Source organism: Scomber scombrus, chromosome 15 (assembly GCF_963691925.1).
Source record: "Scomber scombrus chromosome 15, fScoSco1.1, whole genome shotgun sequence".
Taxonomy (NCBI): Eukaryota; Metazoa; Chordata; class Actinopteri; order Scombriformes; family Scombridae; genus Scomber; species Scomber scombrus.
In genome coordinates, this window is record NC_084984.1 from 17,647,161 (window position 1) to 17,665,061 (window position 17,901).

Sequence of the window (17,901 nt, forward strand, 5' to 3'; positions counted from 1 at the left end):
GATCCGTGCCAGTTTGTCAACCATTAGAAACGTGTGTGTGTGCAAGTGTGAGGAGAATATACTGTAATTAAACTATTAAATGCTGATTACACTGTAACATTGGTGCACAACAATGAATGTCTTTTTAATATCTTTTAATGAATGAGGTTATATGGCTTGTATATGAGCATGTTTAAATAAATAAATATAATGGGTGAGGCAGTATAGTTGTTACACAGCACATTAACACTCTTCAGACGCTGAGAGTTAGGGTCTCATGTTGTGGCGTTGCCATAGTGAGCGCTGCAGCTCCAGGCAGATACTTGGGGGACTTGCTGGGACATTGTGAACTAGTCTAATCAGATCTGTTACATGTGTGATGTTTTCTGTAGTAAGTAAATATTAGCTCAATATGTTTGGTGAATTTCAGATACGGTATATGATACATTATACTTTATTGTCCCGCTTAGGGAAATTTGTCTTGGACTCAACAACTGCGCCATAAATGCCTTGACAGCCACAATGACAACAAATGATACATCACCAGCCATACCATCCCAAAAACAGTTACATAACAGTAGAAGATGTTTGTCGAAACTGAATGGTGGGACCTGATAACAGAGGATTTGGGGGTGGGGTGGGCGGCACTAAAATGAGTTCATGTCACCATGGCAACAAGTCCAGAAGTGCTCATTCAAGATGTGAGGATAAAAGTAACACCACCCGCCACAACCATACATTTTAAACTGGCATTAGTTTTTGTTAGAGCTAATTCATTGTCTGACACGATTCACCATTTTAACACTTCAAATCATCATTATTATTATATCTGTCAATAATCCTCATCAGAAAATGATGGAAAATGCCCTTTAAAATATCCCAGAGCCGGAGATATTAAATTTACACTGGAAAAAAAAGAAAAGACAGAAGCAGCAAATACTCAACATTTAAGAGGCTTGAAGTATTTGTAATTATTGGATTATTAACAAATCCATTAATTGTCTAATAACTTGAGCGTTCTGTTTTGAACTTTAAAAAAATCAAAAAACCCACACTGAACTGTGATACACAAACCGTCATATAGACACTAGTGAAAGCACTGCTCATTACTGCAGTGAGACAAATAAAAAACAGTATATAGCTAAAAGCTTTTATGAATCAATAATCACAACCTCTAAAGTCATACATTTAGTTGTTTGCAACGGGACTGTCATCTATAATAAAATATTCAGTTACACAGGTTAAACAGTTCTTTATATGCAGCATACAGCAAGTTTAAACAGTTTTTCTGAAGGGAGTGTGTGCTGATGGTGTGTTTACAATACGCTATCAGGACATAATCAATGAAATTCATCAGTGTGCAGTGCTGGAAAGTGTTACAATAGAGTGTGTCATCATCCACTAACGTTTATAGAGGTCTTTAAAAGTTCAGATGCACCTACAACAGCACAAATTGGGTCCTCGGTCAATACTGGAAGCCAAATGCTACAGGCTACAGCTGACCTTAATGCTTGGAAATCAGTTCTGGTTTTAATACCGTAGTCCTGGTTTCAACCTATCCTGAATTATTTATTATTGATTGATATTTGATGCTTTGATTTCCATGCGTGACATTCAGTTTTTATTTGAAATGATTGCCTTTGCTTATTGGAGAATTTCACTCTATTTATTTCCCCTCAAGGACTTCACACAGCAGCTGTTTTCTGCTGTTGGAGGACGATGCAGAAAATATTTATTAAGAGATGCAGTGTGAGCCAGTGGGTTGTTTACACAGTCGAAATACCGTGTGTGTGTGTTTAAAAACTGATGATATAATAGCTCGGCTGCTTTCATGTCTGACTTTTAAAAGAAGTGGTCTAAAGATTGTGAATAGGATTCATATGTGTCTTAATTTTGTGGCTGCTATTCTGCAGCAAATTGACTTTGCTGTAGAGCTGCAACAAATGAATATTATCATTATCAGTTAATTTGGTGATTCATTTCTTAATTAAACACTACATTGTTTGTTCTATGAGATTGAGATTTCTGAAAACTTGTAAAAATGGCCATCACAATCTCCCACATAACTTCCCCTGTTTTGTCTCACTATCCGTCCAAAAGTCTCATTTTTGTTTAAAAATGAGTTAAACTATCAATTAATGAATCAAAATTGTTGCTAATTATTGTTTTTTTGAAGATTGATTAACTGATAACTTCATCCTTTATCTGTAATATTACAGCACAGAATTTCAGCTTTTACTGCTGAGTTAGATTATCTGTCTCTCCGATAGTGTGATAGTGTGTGTTGAATGAAGGTCAATTGTATCATGCACACTAAGTACCAGTATATTCTTTTTATTGACTTATCCTCTCTTTTTAAATTGATTTCTCCTGTTTGACAGTTTAAAGATTTAAAATGTTATTGATATCAAACATCTGCTGTTATTTCAGGAGTTTCAAAGACTGAAGACTCCCCGTTGAGTCCTCCTCAGCTGTCCCTCCAGCTAAATGACGCCACCTGTAAGCTGCGAGCGTCTGTAGCCATGGATTCGAAAGTCGACCTCACGGCAGAGCCCGAGCAACAAGAAAACATGCAGGCGGTTCCCGTGCCTGGCTGAGACGGGACCGAGGGTAACATGGAGATAAGAAAAAGCACTACGGCGGGGGTCATGTTCTGGACCCCCGCCCCGGCCCGCAACTCACGCACCAGCTCTGTAATATCCGAGGACGCGTGGGAGGACGAGGATGAAGAACAGGCAGAGAAAGTGGATGACTTTGTCAGCCAGATGGATGAGAACGGCATCATCGGACTGGCGGAGGCGCTGGAGGACGTGAGACTGGAGGAAACTTGCGATTTAGACGCAGAGTGTAATCCAGCGTGGGATCTCGGAGCGATCACCCCAGAGGAAGCAGACCCTAGTGGGAGTGAGATTGATGCGCTGCCTGAGGAGCTGAGTTACAACCTGAGTGAACATCTGTCTCACATTGAATCACCAAGAGAGGATTTACAATGTGAGTGTTTGATTATAAATCAACTAATATCTTTATAGAAATGTCAGATTAAACTAATGAGCTGGTAGGTGGATTATTGTTATCTTTGGACAGATCCAGACTATGGTTAGGGTTAGGGTTATCCATCCAGAAAGCAAATTAGTGTATTTCCTAAAATGTCAAACTATTCCTTTAAAGCTAGATGAGGCTGCTGCTTTTTTGGAGACGGTTTATGTCTGAAATCATTGTTTCCACATCTTTCCATGTCTTCAGTAGGTGATGACACCTTGGATACCTTGAAAGCACAAATTGAGGACGAGGAGGTGGAGGAGCTCCATGAGAGCGACGAATACCTGGACATGACAGAGGAGGAAAAAGATGGAGAGGAAGAGGTTAAGAGAAGTTACAGTAATAGAAAGAAACATGAACACACATCAGGAGAGCTCAGAGATAAAACTGGTATGGGTGGGAGCCGAATTAAAAAAAGCTGGACACAATTTTGTAGCGCTCACCCGCCAGAACCCGCAGCCTCCAACCTCCACTGCCCAACATACCAGTCTACCTCACCACTCACCTCCTCCACCCTCCCTCACCTCCGCCACTTCACTGCTGAGGAATTAGCCGCCACTCCGGGGATCGAAGTCGAAACACTTCCAGATATGGGCTTCATAGAAAGTCTTCCAGAGTCACAAAGCGGCTGCACGAGCCTCAGGTCCAGTCCACCCTGTCCACGGAAATCTGAAACGGGTGAGACGTGGGGGCTTCAAGCAGCAGCCGTCTTTCCCCAAACAAGCAGTGGAGTCAGTAATGGGCTTTTAAAGTCAGATAAGCATCATCAAAAGCCCACTCCCTCACCGAGGAAGATGAGGCAGCAATCTCCTGATGCTACATGTTCAAAGGCTGGTGGCTCTAGTTCTTTCAGGGCAGAATGCTCCAAATCCAGTCCAGATAGAGAGTACAAGACACCCAAAGCCTGGACCAATGCTGCTCTACTCAATGAATCCAGGTAAGGTATCTTCACCTGTCCTCATGTTGCTTCCTCCTCCTAAATCCACCTACTGTTTGTAGTTCAGTTTTCATACATCATGATAAAAAAAAAACCTTAAACATGAATCAAATTGTGTCTCCAGATCGGGGATTCTGAGTCACCGGACACCAGACTTCTCCAAGGTGGAGCCCAAGGTCCGTTTCCCCAAAAGTGGTTACAAGCCCCCCAAGAGCAAGCACTCGTCCAAGAAGGAGTCCTTCTCCCCTGAGCCCCCCTTAGTGTTTAAATCTCCTGCTGACATTGTGAAAGAAGTCCTACTGAGCACCGCATATGGACCTCCTGCCCCGTCAGACTCTAACAGACCTCCAACCAGTGCCCCCAAGTCCACTGTGCCTCAGGACTTCAGATGCCGACAGCAAGCCACCACACTGCTGGAACAGCTGCAGGTACTGGCAGAGAGAGAGAGAGAGAGCACATGAACACTAAACTGAAACTAACTTTTAACCACCCAAACACTGAGCTAATTAACAGTGCAGTATATTATAGTATTTACAGTAATTACAGTATAAATAGAAGGTCAATCTTACAATGCCAGCCTTGTGGTTTTGTGAGTATGAGGAAAACTGAGCTTTTAGGAAGTTTTTATGAAACACAAGTAAATCACAGATGTTAAACCTGCTCAAAGTCAGCAGAGGAACTAGATGTTCCGTTTCAATCCTCACAGGTGTTGGCTGCGATGCACAGTTTTGTCATTTGTCAGCCAAGTGAGGAAGGAGATGAGGAGATTTGGCTGATCTCCTGTTGTTTAGGTGTTTCAATGGATGAGAAATCAACCTTAAAACACTAACATGGATGCTCATTGTTTCAGATGAATTAACCTATAAAGTTTAGGTTGTAGTTTCAACAGTTGACAATGTCTCACAGGATGCAACAATGCAAACATGTTCGTGATACCATCTCCTAGAATAAAATGATGCTGTGCATAAATTTGAAGATTAAGATGATTGTGATACGCTGTCGATATTGGCATTTCTCCAAAAATTGTAGTATTTATTATAGTAGGTGGACCAGTGCAGGCATTCTTCTAAACATGTTATTGTCTAGGAAGCAGAGTTACACAATTTGATAAAACGCTTCTGAAATTCAAAGAGCAGTTATACTTTTTCTTACACTATCATAATCAAACATGATTCCTAAAAAAACCTGAAGGGAATTCTAGAAATCTCTTAAGGGAAATCTTCCCTTAAGGGAGAACTTCCACTTTCCTTTCACTTCTGAAGTTTCAAATTTAGCCCTAATATTCAAAACAAGGTGCTTCATGCAGCCCGCTACACGTCACAGCCTTTCATGCTTGTTCCCAGAGGCAGCCATACTGCAGCTGTCCCACTTTATTACATCCTCCCTGTTTCTGTGGCAACGCTCAAGTCACACTACTAGAAATGAAGTGCTGAGCAGGGAATGCACACACATGAATATACTAGATAGATTGATATAACTGTGGTACCAAAAAAACAGAAAAATTCACAAGATTATCAGTAAAAACACTATATCGTGCTTTATTCTTAATAAATCTGCTGCACCAAGACAATTACAGAGCTTTGACATGAGACTTCTGTTTTTACTACATAGATTTTGATTGAAAGTGGAAAGTACAATAAAGTCTGCAGATCAGTGACCTTGAGATAACACATATACTCTCAGTTATAGTGTCATATAGTAATAGTGTATGAGTTCATCTTCCAGGATGGATTAACTTTGCTTGTCAGGGTGACTTTTGTGAATGATCATTTCTCCCTTTGTATTAACCATGTGATTAAAGTTTTGCCACTGCACAAGGATGATGAAAAAGGATCATTACATTTAGTCACTATTTAAATGCTGAGAATGATGTTCTTAGCTACTTGCATTACATTAGTGTAATTATAACATCTCTACTGGAACCTTTTTAGTGGAGCAGTGTCTTAAAGAGCCACTTTATACATTACATAGACAATAGTACATGGTCACCAAACTGATTGTTTCCATTCAGTGTCTCCACATACTTTCAATCTACTGTGTTTAGATCTATAAATCAGGCCTAACAGTGCCTAAAGTCTGCTCCATTCTCTCTGTCCTCTCATTCCTTGCCTCCCTTTTTTGCCAAACTTTTCTGTCTTCCCTTTCTTTTTAATTCCTCCTCTTCCCATGAATCTTTTGCACCTTTTTTTCTCCTCTTCTCCTACCTTACTTTCTAATGTCCTCTCTTCTGGCTGCAGGAGGACTATAACAGACTGCTGACTAAGTATGCCGAGGCAGAGAACACCATTGATCGCCTGCGCCTGGAAGCCAAGGTAGTTCATCTAGAAATCAGGCTTTAATTTGTCACTATTTAACAGTGTGCAGTAGTTTGGAGTTTTAAAAATAACTTTCAAAATGTATTCTTGCTCTCAATTTTAAGTCTATATAACACCTCTGAATTATTAGAAAGCTTTAAAATGATGGACAGTTTATTTTTCCTCAAATGCAGGCATTAGTATTAAATTATTCAGTTTTTAAAACAAATGTTTTTAGAAAGACAGATGAACTACCTAACTGAAATACCTGACTCACTTCTGTAATGATGTGGCTTTCATTCATTAAAGGAATTGCAGTGAAAACATGATTATTTTCAAAATAGAGCTTAATCTGTAGAGACATGTAAAGCCAAAGTGTTAGGGATTTATTTATGTCCATATATCATTCACTTTTCATTGCTGTATTGGTACCATTGTGGTTATTTAATATGACATGTATGATCTAGTGGTATTTTTTTCCTTTTTATTTGCAGTGTTTGGATGTTTTGTTTAAGTATAGGAGAAAAAAATTGCAACTATATGATTGTCTTTCTAGTAATAATAATAATAATCTTATTTATGTAGCACACAATAAAAATGCTTCACAGTTCAGAAGCCTAAATATGATCAAATGTGCCACAATAAAACGATCAAATGGTTAAAAATCAATTGTGCAGAAGAATCTAATGAAAGCACATTAAATGAAGGTTTAAAAAAAAGCTACAGACTTTCTAATTATAGAATAATAACGCCTTGTTTCAGATGTATATTCAAATATTAATAAGTCAAGTGTGTTTTTATTTCTAATGTCTTATTTTGAAAGGGCAGACAGTCTGAGCACATCAAAGACAAAACAGTATGTCAGAACAAGTGATTTAGAGAATCTCAGAAAAGTGGAGTGAGAAAGAAATGAAGTAGGAGTGTTCTCAAGTAGCTCCTTTAAAGAATTATTGGCCAGTTTATGTTGGAGCAGCAGTATGCCACAATCAGCACCAATTAAAATCAGCTTAGTGAGCTCTTGGCCTCTCCTCCTTCTCCTTCACCACAACACTGAACCACCATCTGTCTCCCCCTCCTCCTGCACACACAATCACACACAGTGGGAATAATACTGAAATGTATTGTTATGTAGTTCAAACAAAAAGAGATGTAGTAAGATTATTAATTTAAAATCTAATTTTTCTTGATTTTTGATTTCAAAGCTTATAAATAAATACAATCATTTATTATGTCCAATCAAAAATAAACTCCCCAATCTTTCAGACTGCTGTCAGTGTGGCTTCTCTATGAATCAGCATACATCCAGTTTATCAGAAACATGACGATGTTCTAAATTTAGATCATTTCAATCTTTCTGACCCATTTTTTCAGTGTTTTGCCTTTTTAACTGTCAAGTAATAAATGCTTAAGCTTAAGTGGCTGGGTGAAATACAGCTCGTAAGCCTGTGTGTGTGTGTGTGTGTGTGTGTTTGTTTTATGGGTACTGTTGAGGTCAGTTTAAGGTCATTATGATTAACTGCTCAGAGGGCTTATCGTTCTCAATTTCATTCATTCTGTGTATGTGTGTGTTAACAGGGAGAGGAGAGAGGAAGGGCAGCTGCTGTTCATTTTACCCTTTTATCACACAGTCCAGCCCCAATTCATTTAGTGTTTCTTCTGAGCTTAAAGCAACCTCAATGACCTCATGTTGTGTTGACATGATATAATGAAGCCAAGAAAAACAAGAAGTGAAAACACGAGATGATAGATGATGATTCACTGCTTTGCTTTATTTGCTTGGTCTGAATACTGCAGTTATTTGTCTCAGGGAATTTCTGTTTTAGTTTAACAAAATCTGATCATCTCTATTTTTTCTTAAGTTGTGCCTAAAGTTTCAATTCTAAAATAAGGTACTCAGTAAAATTAAGCTGTGAAATGTGACAGTAGTTGAGGTAACTGATATCACTGTTCTTGTGGAAAGAAAAAAAGTGGTTCCAAGATATAACCACATATATTCAGAAGTTAAAATCTTAGTGGGGGGATGACCATTATCACAGGTACTTATTTTTCTCATTTCCACCAGGTGAACTTGTACTCTGACCCTCCCAAGCCCGGTCACTCTGTTCATTCAGGACTGAGGACGGGGGCTTCCAATGTCATGACATTGGAATTTTCTCAGGCTCAGAGAGCAAAGACCAACTCAGCTACTCTTCATCCAAACGGACACAGCCCTAATCAGAGTATGTGCATCTTATTCAGTATCTTTTCTGTCAAATTCTTCATTATTTTATAAGTCAGTGAATCATCTTTCCCTCATCAACAATTAAATATATCACTTAAATTTGTCATCAATATATATGCAAGTAAATAAAGTGGCTTCCATCTATGTTTCAGCTGCTGTTTACAGCTCTCATCATATAACTGTTGTTCTTCCCTCTGCACGTCTGTCAAATAAACAGGAAGTTCTGCTGCCCGTCCTTCTTCATCTGCCTCTGTCTCATCCTCAAGAAGTCCAGTTCCTCAGGTGGGGCAGCAGCTGGCCAAAATTCTCTACAATCAGGCCGACAAGTTCCTCCAGCAGGTATCTGATCTATCTTCGGGGATGTGCTGAAAATCCTCACTGGTTTACTTGATGACAGGTTTTAACTGGACAAATGTTGTGTTTTTTCTTCAGCTGCAGACTTTTGAGGACCTCCTTAACAGTAAAAAACTCAAACCTTTTGAACAGATGAAGGTAAGAAACAAACAGTAGAAGTCCGTAATCACACCAGCCACCTCATAATTGAGCTAATGAACCCATGCTCTCTTTCAGGGTCTCTCACAGCTTGCTCAGGGGCTCGACTCTTTAGAAAGGGGCTACCTGTTAGCGAGGGATGAGCACAAACACCTCCAGCAGCGAGGAGCAGAAATCAGCAACTTTGATCCTGAACGGTAAGAGCGATTACTTTTTATATCATGTACTTATATGCACACTATTTTTTTTTACCTTTCTTCATGTGCATTTATGTATGTGTTTATATCAGGGAGCTGGATGGGCTCATCTTTCAGTGCGGGCTGGGTATGGATGAGCTGAAGGAGCAGGTGGAACAGATGCAACAGGAGCAGCCCATCTGTGAAGCGCCTCCATCTCCACCTCCTGCACCTGCCACTTTATCTGAGGGGAGAGAAGCCCTGTCTCATACACAGGTACCACCAAAGTCACTGTCTACATGTACACAGCTACAAAGTGATTATTGTTTCATTGCACAGTCGATTATGTTGTGCACCTGTTCACGAAGCATGTTAGCATGTCTGTGTGTTGGTGCCACAAAGCCTGCACATTTAGTGTACTGGCTTATTAATGTGATTCTGAATTTATTTGTAAATACTTTACATTAGCGACATAGAAACACAACTGTAACTGTTTTCCTGTTAGGGATCATTATGTAAGATATTGTGAATATTTTTGATATTTTTCTAGCCCAGTGTTGTTTGCCTTTTACAAGTATTTAGTAGTTACTGATACTACCTTTTAAAAAAAATAAAAAAGATATAAAATGATGTGTTCATTCGTGAAAGTCTCGAAGTTTTGGCAAATTGAAAACTATGCCCTGGTTCTGACACACTGTTTCTACTTTGACTGTCATATGTCATACTTATCAAGGTTTGTAACTCGTTCCAGGTCGATCGAGGAGGGGCAGCAGCGGTGGAGGTGAGCTTAGTCAGTGAAAGTGATGAAGAGGAGGAAAAGACAGAAGATGAGGAAACACTGAATTCTGTCTTCCTCAAACCTCTGAATGGAAAACACAGACATGATGATCAAGACTTCACACCGATAGATCAGTAAGTGATGATGTTTTTTGTTTGTTTTTTTAAATAGTTTTTTTTTTCATTTTGGACAAAAGTTCACAGCTATGGAACATGTGAGTGTGTATCATCAATAAAAGAGTGTCCATTTTTTACTCTGAATATTTTTTCTCCTGTTTAGCTACCAAAGCTTCAAAGAACTTCCAACACTCCTTGACCATGGCCTGAGAGATGGAGCTTCCCTCTCTGTTGCTTCAAAAACTGACATGCTGCCTATGGAAAAGGGCAAAGAGGGACACGGTCAAGAAACAGAAGTCCAGAGAAGTCTTCCACAGAGGTTAGTTTCATCTGCTGCATATTAAAAACTGGAAATCAGTCTTAAGATCTTTGTTTTGTTCTAAACTTGCATGGTAAAGACTTTGTTAAAGCTAATTTCAGTAGCTCCACAGGACTCAGGTCTCTAATTGTCTCGGACAGGCAAGCTGAATCAGACCACCACGACTCCGCTCCTGTTCCTTCTAGCAAAAAACGGACCAGCAAATCCAATCATCCACGCAGGGCCTCAAGCCAGTCCACCGCGCTCCCCGTTCATGCTCCCAGTAGCAGTAGGAGGTTAGAGACGGGAAAGTCCCACAGTAGCAGTCTGAGCAGTCTGGGAGAGATTGCTGCATCAGATAAGAGGAGCTCCAAACTACAAACTGGAGCCAGCAGGGTGCTTTCTCAGGTCAGTGATGTTGTACACATATTGTCTGGTCTGGATGAACAAAAGACTTTCATTGATTCGACATGGATTCCACTCAACAAATGTGACATGGTTAGGTTTATTTGCAGAGTTCAGTCCTCAGAAGGCTTTTGCTTTTATCATTCATCTGAAACTAAAATGCTTTCTGCAGTCATTCATCACAGGATTCATAGCTTTCAGAAACATTTATTCAATTTATTTCTGCTGTTGAGATATTGTATAACATTTAATTAAAACTTTAAAACAAGCTTGTTCCTGAAATATTTCATGTTTAACAAAATTATACTGATGATGGCTGCAGCCATTCTCATCCATCCCTACATAACTAAACCTTAAAGTTTGTGTGTGTGTGTGTGTGTGTGTGTGTGTGTGTGTGTGTGTGTGTGTGTGTGTGTGTGTGTGTGTGTGTGTGTGTGTGTGTGTGTGTGTGTGTGTGTGTGTGTGTGTGTGTGTGTGTGTGTGTGTGTGTGTGTGTGTTACTAACAGAAGATTGACCTCTATAAAAAATGAAATTAAAATATCCATCCTGTCTTAACATGTGCAAAATAACAACATAGATTAATGAAGAGAAGAAGGGGGAAATTGATTATGCACCCCATTCAGTAACAATGTTTTTGTGTTTTCATGGCTGCTGTTTTAAGAGCCAAAGCACAAAGCTTTCTTGAACCTTTTGAGCCACTAAACAAGTGTTCAGTCTACATTTAATTTGATTTCTGCCCAACAACAACATAAAAACAGCCACTCTTGGCCTTTTGCTTTTCTAAAGTAGCAACAGTACATCAGTGAATTATTAGAAAGATCACCTGAGATTTTTACATTTGGTCTACAGATGGATGGTGTGTAATGTTGTGTGTTGTGTTGACCAGGATGGCATCATCTCTCCAGAGACAGACAGTGGGTTTGTCGGCTCAGAGAGCAGCCATCTGACTCCTGCAGCAGCTCCTAGTCCTCTCCACCAGAGGGCGCCAGAGAGGTGAGGTGGTCCAACACTGCCTCTTGCCATCATACATGCAGTGTTTGTTGCACCATAAATCTCACCTCACGTGCCTTCCCCCTTTTCTGTAACACACACACACACACACACACACACACACACACACACCAGTCCCATGTCTGATCCTACAACTGCTAAATACCCCAACACTCCTTAGTCTACTGTTTTCATCCAAACGTGTGTATTTCAGTCCATATCTGATCAGGTCTTGTGTGTTTTCTGTCTTTGTTTGAATTTTCCTCCATTGTGTGGCAGTGTTTCAGTCCCTCAGGAGGTGAACTCAGGGAAGCCTCAGACCTCAGGCCCAGTCTCAGCACGGTCTCGTGGTTCTTCACCGTCACACAGGCGCACGGCTTTAGAGCCCAGCAGAATCTCCCGGTGGAGAACCAGGCACACGGAGCAGAGACGCTCGTTCTCCTGCTCTCCCCAGCGCTGGGTCAGTGAGACAGACCAAACCAGGGCTGAGAGCGGAACCAGTGAGTTTGGGCTGGAGAGTGACTGCAGTGAGTCTCCGAGTTCTATCCATCAACTGAGATTGTTTTTTAAATAGATGCTTGAGTAATTTGAAACACTTACAAACAATAGTATCTATTAAATCAGTACTAAGGCCTGTTGTCTTGTTGTTTTCATCGTCACTTTGAATTTTTCTCTCATTCATGCCTTAATTTTTTCTTTCATTGTGTGTTTAACCCTCTGTGACTGCAGCTTACACCGTGTCTGAAGACGGACAGAGTGACCGGTACGCTGAATCCCTCGATTCCTTCCACAGCTCCTACCCAAGCTCCTCCCCCGCTGCACGGCTTCACCATGGCGACTCTCTCAAAGCGCTGAGATCCAGTCAGGCGACCAATCGCGAGTGAGTGTGTAGAAGCAGCTGCCATGGCGATAGCTCTGCAAACAAGGCCAGATTTATGTCTCCCTGCAGAGACTCCTACATGGGATTCAAAGTGAACGAGCTTTGTTAGCTCAAAGTATGGGGGCAGAATATTGTAGAAAAAACAGTGCTGCCGTATCTTCCTGTTCTTTTTCTGAAAACAGCTTTGATTTAAATCAGGCAACTTATTTCTAATGGATGAGAATAATATTTTCAGATGACATTCTCTAAAATTGACTCCTGGAAGTTTACCCTGCAAGCTACACAGCCCATGAAATGCTGAACTATCCTTAATGTTTATATCATCATATTCTTTTATGTATTTGTATTACAGAATCGGCTGCTAGTGAATGTGGTTGAGTATTAGGAGGTACTCTGTCTTGTTTCCTGCATGGTGTGGTGCTGCATGACTCTTTGCAAAGTGTGTGTGTGTGTGTGTGTGTGTGTGTGTGTGTGTGTGTGTGTGTGTGTGTGTGTGTGTGTGTGTGTGTGTGTGTGTGTGTGTGTGTGTGTGTGTGTGTGTGTGTGTGTGTGTGTGTGTGTGTGTGTGTGTGTGTGTGTGTGTGTGAGAGACTGTCACCTGCACTGATACTTTTCATTCACCTGTCAGGTCAGCAGTCACATTTCCTGGTGTTTGCCTTTTGGATTTGTGTGGTACTGAAAACCAAAACATATGAATTATAAATGCAGAAAATAGACCCCAACTGGATTGTTTCATGTGATTTTAAACATCTGTGGTGTGTTTCTTGTTTTAGTGATGCAATCCAGACCCTGCAGGCCGAGGTGACCAGACTGAAGGGCCGAATAGAAAAGTGTTTGAAAAATAACCAGCCTGTCAGCTCTGTGAGAGCAGCTCCTCCAGCTCAGGAGAAGCGCACTCACCCAATCACCTCTACACCTCGCATCAGGTTGGTTTGTGTCTTCCAGGTGTAAATAACACAGTTCATATTTAGACTCAAGCATCTGAATAGAGTTTGGAAGCCTTCCTCCTCCATGGTTACACTGCTCTATACAAATACACTGTACTTTACTAGTTAAGTGCTTTTTTACATCAGCTTGTTCTTAGGTTGGTCTTCTCTCGTTGTTCAGGTCTGGGGAGCGCCGAACTCCGGTTGATGAATCTGAGGAAGAGTCTACGCTGAGACGAACAGCCAGAAAGAGATCCGCTCCTGCACACAGACAAAAACCACAAGCTGACATCTGTAAGTACATCACAACTTATAAAGTATGTATGTATCCTTTAATTAAGGATTAGGTGAATAAACCATATTCTCCATTAACATTTATACATAAAACCTAATGTTTTCATTTAGTCCAAAGAGAATAACACACAAGACCCTGACTAAGTGATGTGTATTTTTTACCTGTACATAGACACATATGCTAGAACACTCATAAAAGCATGTGATTTTAACAAGTATATCATTTAATCTATGTAATATTCTTATTTTAAGTATCAGTTTCAGAGCTGGAGTCCTCCACACTTCGGCCTCAGCCTCAGGTGTCCAGATGTACTCAAACATCGGACGCAGCACCAGACAGCCACTGGTCACGCACAAATACCTACCGCAGCAGAACACACACCAGTAAGAAGATCCATCCCTTCACCAAAAATAGATCCAATTGATTCTTTTGGCAACTTCAGATGTTTCAGCAGCTTTTAGTCAATTTCTTTCATCAACAGTACAACCCAGAGCCTTATTGGTACAGTTCAGAACAGAAATACACATGTAATTGAGAACTTGTTTAATTAAGACCCCAGTAATTGCAAGCATTCGTTATCTGACAAAACACAGTAGAAATAACTTTGTAATTAGAACGCATTTATTTCCCTCTTTTATAATTGCTTGCAGGGAAAACACAGTGTGTGTGTGTGTGTGTTTGTGTTACAGGGCAGGATCCTGGTGTGTCAGTACGAGTGTCTGGACCAGCAGATGAACCTGACAGCACAAGAGGTCAAGCTCCTCTTTGTCCTCAATGTTTGTCACGATGTCACCGAGGGCGATCTGAAAGTAAGGAGGCTCCTTTCATTCTGAGCAGGAAATCTGTGTTTTTTGTCTTTTGTGTTAGTCAGAATTTCATCATGTTATTTGTCTGTTATTACAGTCAAGCAAAGAGGGTCAAAGCCACTCTTTTGTTTTTAGTTCATTTGAAACCAGTGTTCCAGCATTATCATCACTGATCACTCCTCTGCCTGTCTTTTTAATCAGGGCCAGTTGGTGGCAACAAAGAGTCGACTCACTCAACCTCTCATTTACGTCATTGTCCTCACTGTGGAAGCCTTGAACTGCACAGAAGCACTGAGACAGGTGAGACCAGAACATGTGATCACACAGGGTTTCTGCAATGTTCACTAAATAAAAGAACTTAAAAAGAAAGGATTAAAGAATTAAAACTGTTTTAATATACAGGATGCAGTTTAATACATTTTTCATGTTTATGGTCACACCAGTGAAAGAATGATAGAAAACCAATTAAGTACATGAATTTATTGACATTTCTATCACATTTATGTCAGTACTTCCCAGCTGTATATAGCAATAATTCCCAGTCATATAATTAATCAGTTGATGTGACCTGGACCCAGATAGAGGTAGGAAATTGATGGATGGATGAACGAACCAATTACAAAATAAAGTGCTGACTGAAACTCCACAGAAAGGATTAAACAGCTTCCTGTCGCACAATCCACTGTCGTACCAGTTGTAGGTTATAGATGTATAACGTCTACTGACAGCCTGCAACCACGTTAGTACTAATGTTACTGCCTACAGCAGGCAAGAAATATTATTCAATTTTAAAATGCTTACTGTGAGGTGTGTGCAGTTTTCTGTATTGCAGAGTCTTGGCTCTGTATGTGGTTGATGATGTCATTAATTCATGACTAGTCAAAATCTGAGAGTCTATAGTTCAGTATCAGCAGCACACATTTCTTTACACTCAGTGCACTTGGCATATAAATGGGTTCAGACCGCAGTGAATGAAATTAGTTTAATCATCTGAAGTGTTACTGGAGCTCCTGACCTGCTGTGTGATTCACAGACTGTCGCAGAGACTCAGACTCCCCCACACACACGTGCCGCAAACCAGCCAAGTCCCTGGACAGAGCAGCGAGGAGCAGATATTTTACAGCTGCAGCTCCTCCTGCACTGCTGCAGTGCACGCCGGTGTGCCCACCACCACTGCTGTAAGGAATCTACACACACACACACACACACACACACACACACACACACACACACCCACTAACCAGACCTTTAATGAAGTTTATCCAATAATGGTTGAAATGAAATGAATGAATGAGCCAATAACATTGACTCAGCCACTCTGATTATTTGCAAACAATTCCACATTACATACAGTACAGCTCCATACAGTGTATAATACACACTAATTGTTGTAATATATTGCTTCTGCAGTAAATATACAATAAATCAACATATATTAGACATGTTGAAAATGAACCACGACTGCACAGAATCATTAATCATTGATTGCTGCACTATACATGCAGGTTAGAGTGTTTTTAAAGGAAACTAGAGGAATTGCGGACATAACATCATAAATACCAAGACAACCAAAGCATCATTTCGCTTGTTTAAAACATCTTAAAAAGAAAATAATAAAGATGTTAAAAATGTCTTAAAAAGATAAAGATGTTTTTTTTTATTTAAAAAAGGAGAAGAACATAATTTATTGGGGAGCTTAACGGTGTGCAGACTTCACTCCTTCATACACTTATTGTCTTATCATTATCCCCACCTTCTCCTTAGGTTGTACTCTGGTCCTGTGATGAACTCCTACCCACCTCCCATCTATGTGTCTCCTAGCAACAGCACTGGCACATCCTCAGGGATCAGAGGTCGCAGGGAGGTGAGGGGGAGGACGAGACGTTCCCTATCCGTTGATGAGCAGCGTACCATTGACAGCTCTCTGAACAGAGCCATCAGAGCTGCTCGGCACATGAAACACACCTCCAGACACATGGCCCGCTCTCTGGCTACAGGACTGCACTACCAGGAGCTGCTGTCTCAGTCCTGCAGCTACTAGACTGAACATCAGATATATGTCACCTACCAGCTATATATATGTATATCAAGTCAGCTCAGGACTGAGTGCAGGAACAAAGTGAATAAAAACCTGAAATCTCTCTCTTTGTAACTTCTATTTGGCTCCTACGCTTGGAGAAAAACTGACACTTCTTAATGACATCATTACTGTATGTCTCAGGCGGCCAAATATGAATTAGTTTCTTTAGCAGATATAATATTTATTTAAGCAATGTGCTGGCATACAAAGAAAAGATGAACTAACTTACCATATATGATGTAGTACTGTAGATCAGTTTGATTGGAAATGTTGTTGATCATATTCATTTTCAAACATGAGGTGAAGAAATTTAGTTTCTTTACTTTAGCTGTCTGGATAGGCAGTTGTCCAGTAAATACTCAATTATTTTGAGGTATTATGTGACTGTGATCATGTGAATGTTTTTTTTCATCTTTTCTAGAAGAAGTTCAGTATTTCAGTGTTATTTCGTTGCAAGTTTTTTTCCCTCTTAGATACAAAGTGCTGTAAATGAAATGCACTCGCTCATCGCACCTGTGATGGACTCGGACTCTCCTGGATATCTTTAACATTAGTTCTTGTCTTGTTTTACTCTGTATGTTGACTACAAATTTTACAAATTATGTACATGTTGAATGTAGTTTTTTTTACAGTATTTTTTCATAAGCTTGCACGTGTACATGAGCCAGACGTTTACAGTAACTGAACAGCTTTACGTGGATCAGACATTCACACACCTCAGCACCTGATGTACATCCATCTCTACAGGTGGGACTGCAAACAAAGGACAAGTTTTAAGGATTTTGTGTTACACATGGTTGAAACATACTGAAGAACTGTGGATTTTAAGTGAATTCTGTTTCTGATCTCTAATCTTTTTTCTTCTTTTTTTTTTTTTACTTTTGTACCATCATTTCTCAAACTGTGTTTTTTAATATTTCACAGGGAATCTTCTCAGTTGTCCCTAAGCAGCCAAATAAAGATGAAAATGAACATTTTGTGTATGTGTATTTTCGAGTTTATTTTAAAAGAATCCACTAAAAAGTAAAGATATTCAAAAAGACTTGAGTCTTAAATGTAATGGAAGCCAATTTATTAGACAGCCTTAGTACATATTAGGTACACATGGAAGTATTGTTTGTGCTTCGACACTCGCAAACATACAATCCCAATAAGTTAAACAGTTTTAGGACAGACTAATGTTTCAAT

At 40.0% G+C, this 17,901-nt stretch overlaps 1 protein-coding gene across 1 annotated transcript; it reads left to right on the forward strand.

The window, feature by feature from the left end:
- The first annotated feature begins 2,594 nt into the window (after positions 1–2,594).
- On the forward strand, positions 2,595–16,674 carry akna (AT-hook transcription factor). The gene is made up of 22 exons (XM_062435234.1): positions 2,595–2,970; positions 3,223–3,955; positions 4,080–4,383; positions 6,193–6,267; positions 8,312–8,468; positions 8,688–8,809; positions 8,903–8,962; positions 9,041–9,159; positions 9,252–9,414; positions 9,890–10,050; positions 10,196–10,351; positions 10,492–10,738; positions 11,623–11,729; positions 12,006–12,253; positions 12,456–12,606; positions 13,380–13,532; positions 13,714–13,826; positions 14,079–14,210; positions 14,517–14,636; positions 14,835–14,933; positions 15,667–15,811; positions 16,398–16,674. The coding sequence occupies exons 1-22, from the start codon at positions 2,595–2,597 to the stop codon at positions 16,672–16,674; spliced, it is 4,218 nt and encodes a 1,405-aa protein (XP_062291218.1).
- The last annotated feature ends 1,227 nt before the right edge of the window (positions 16,675–17,901 follow it).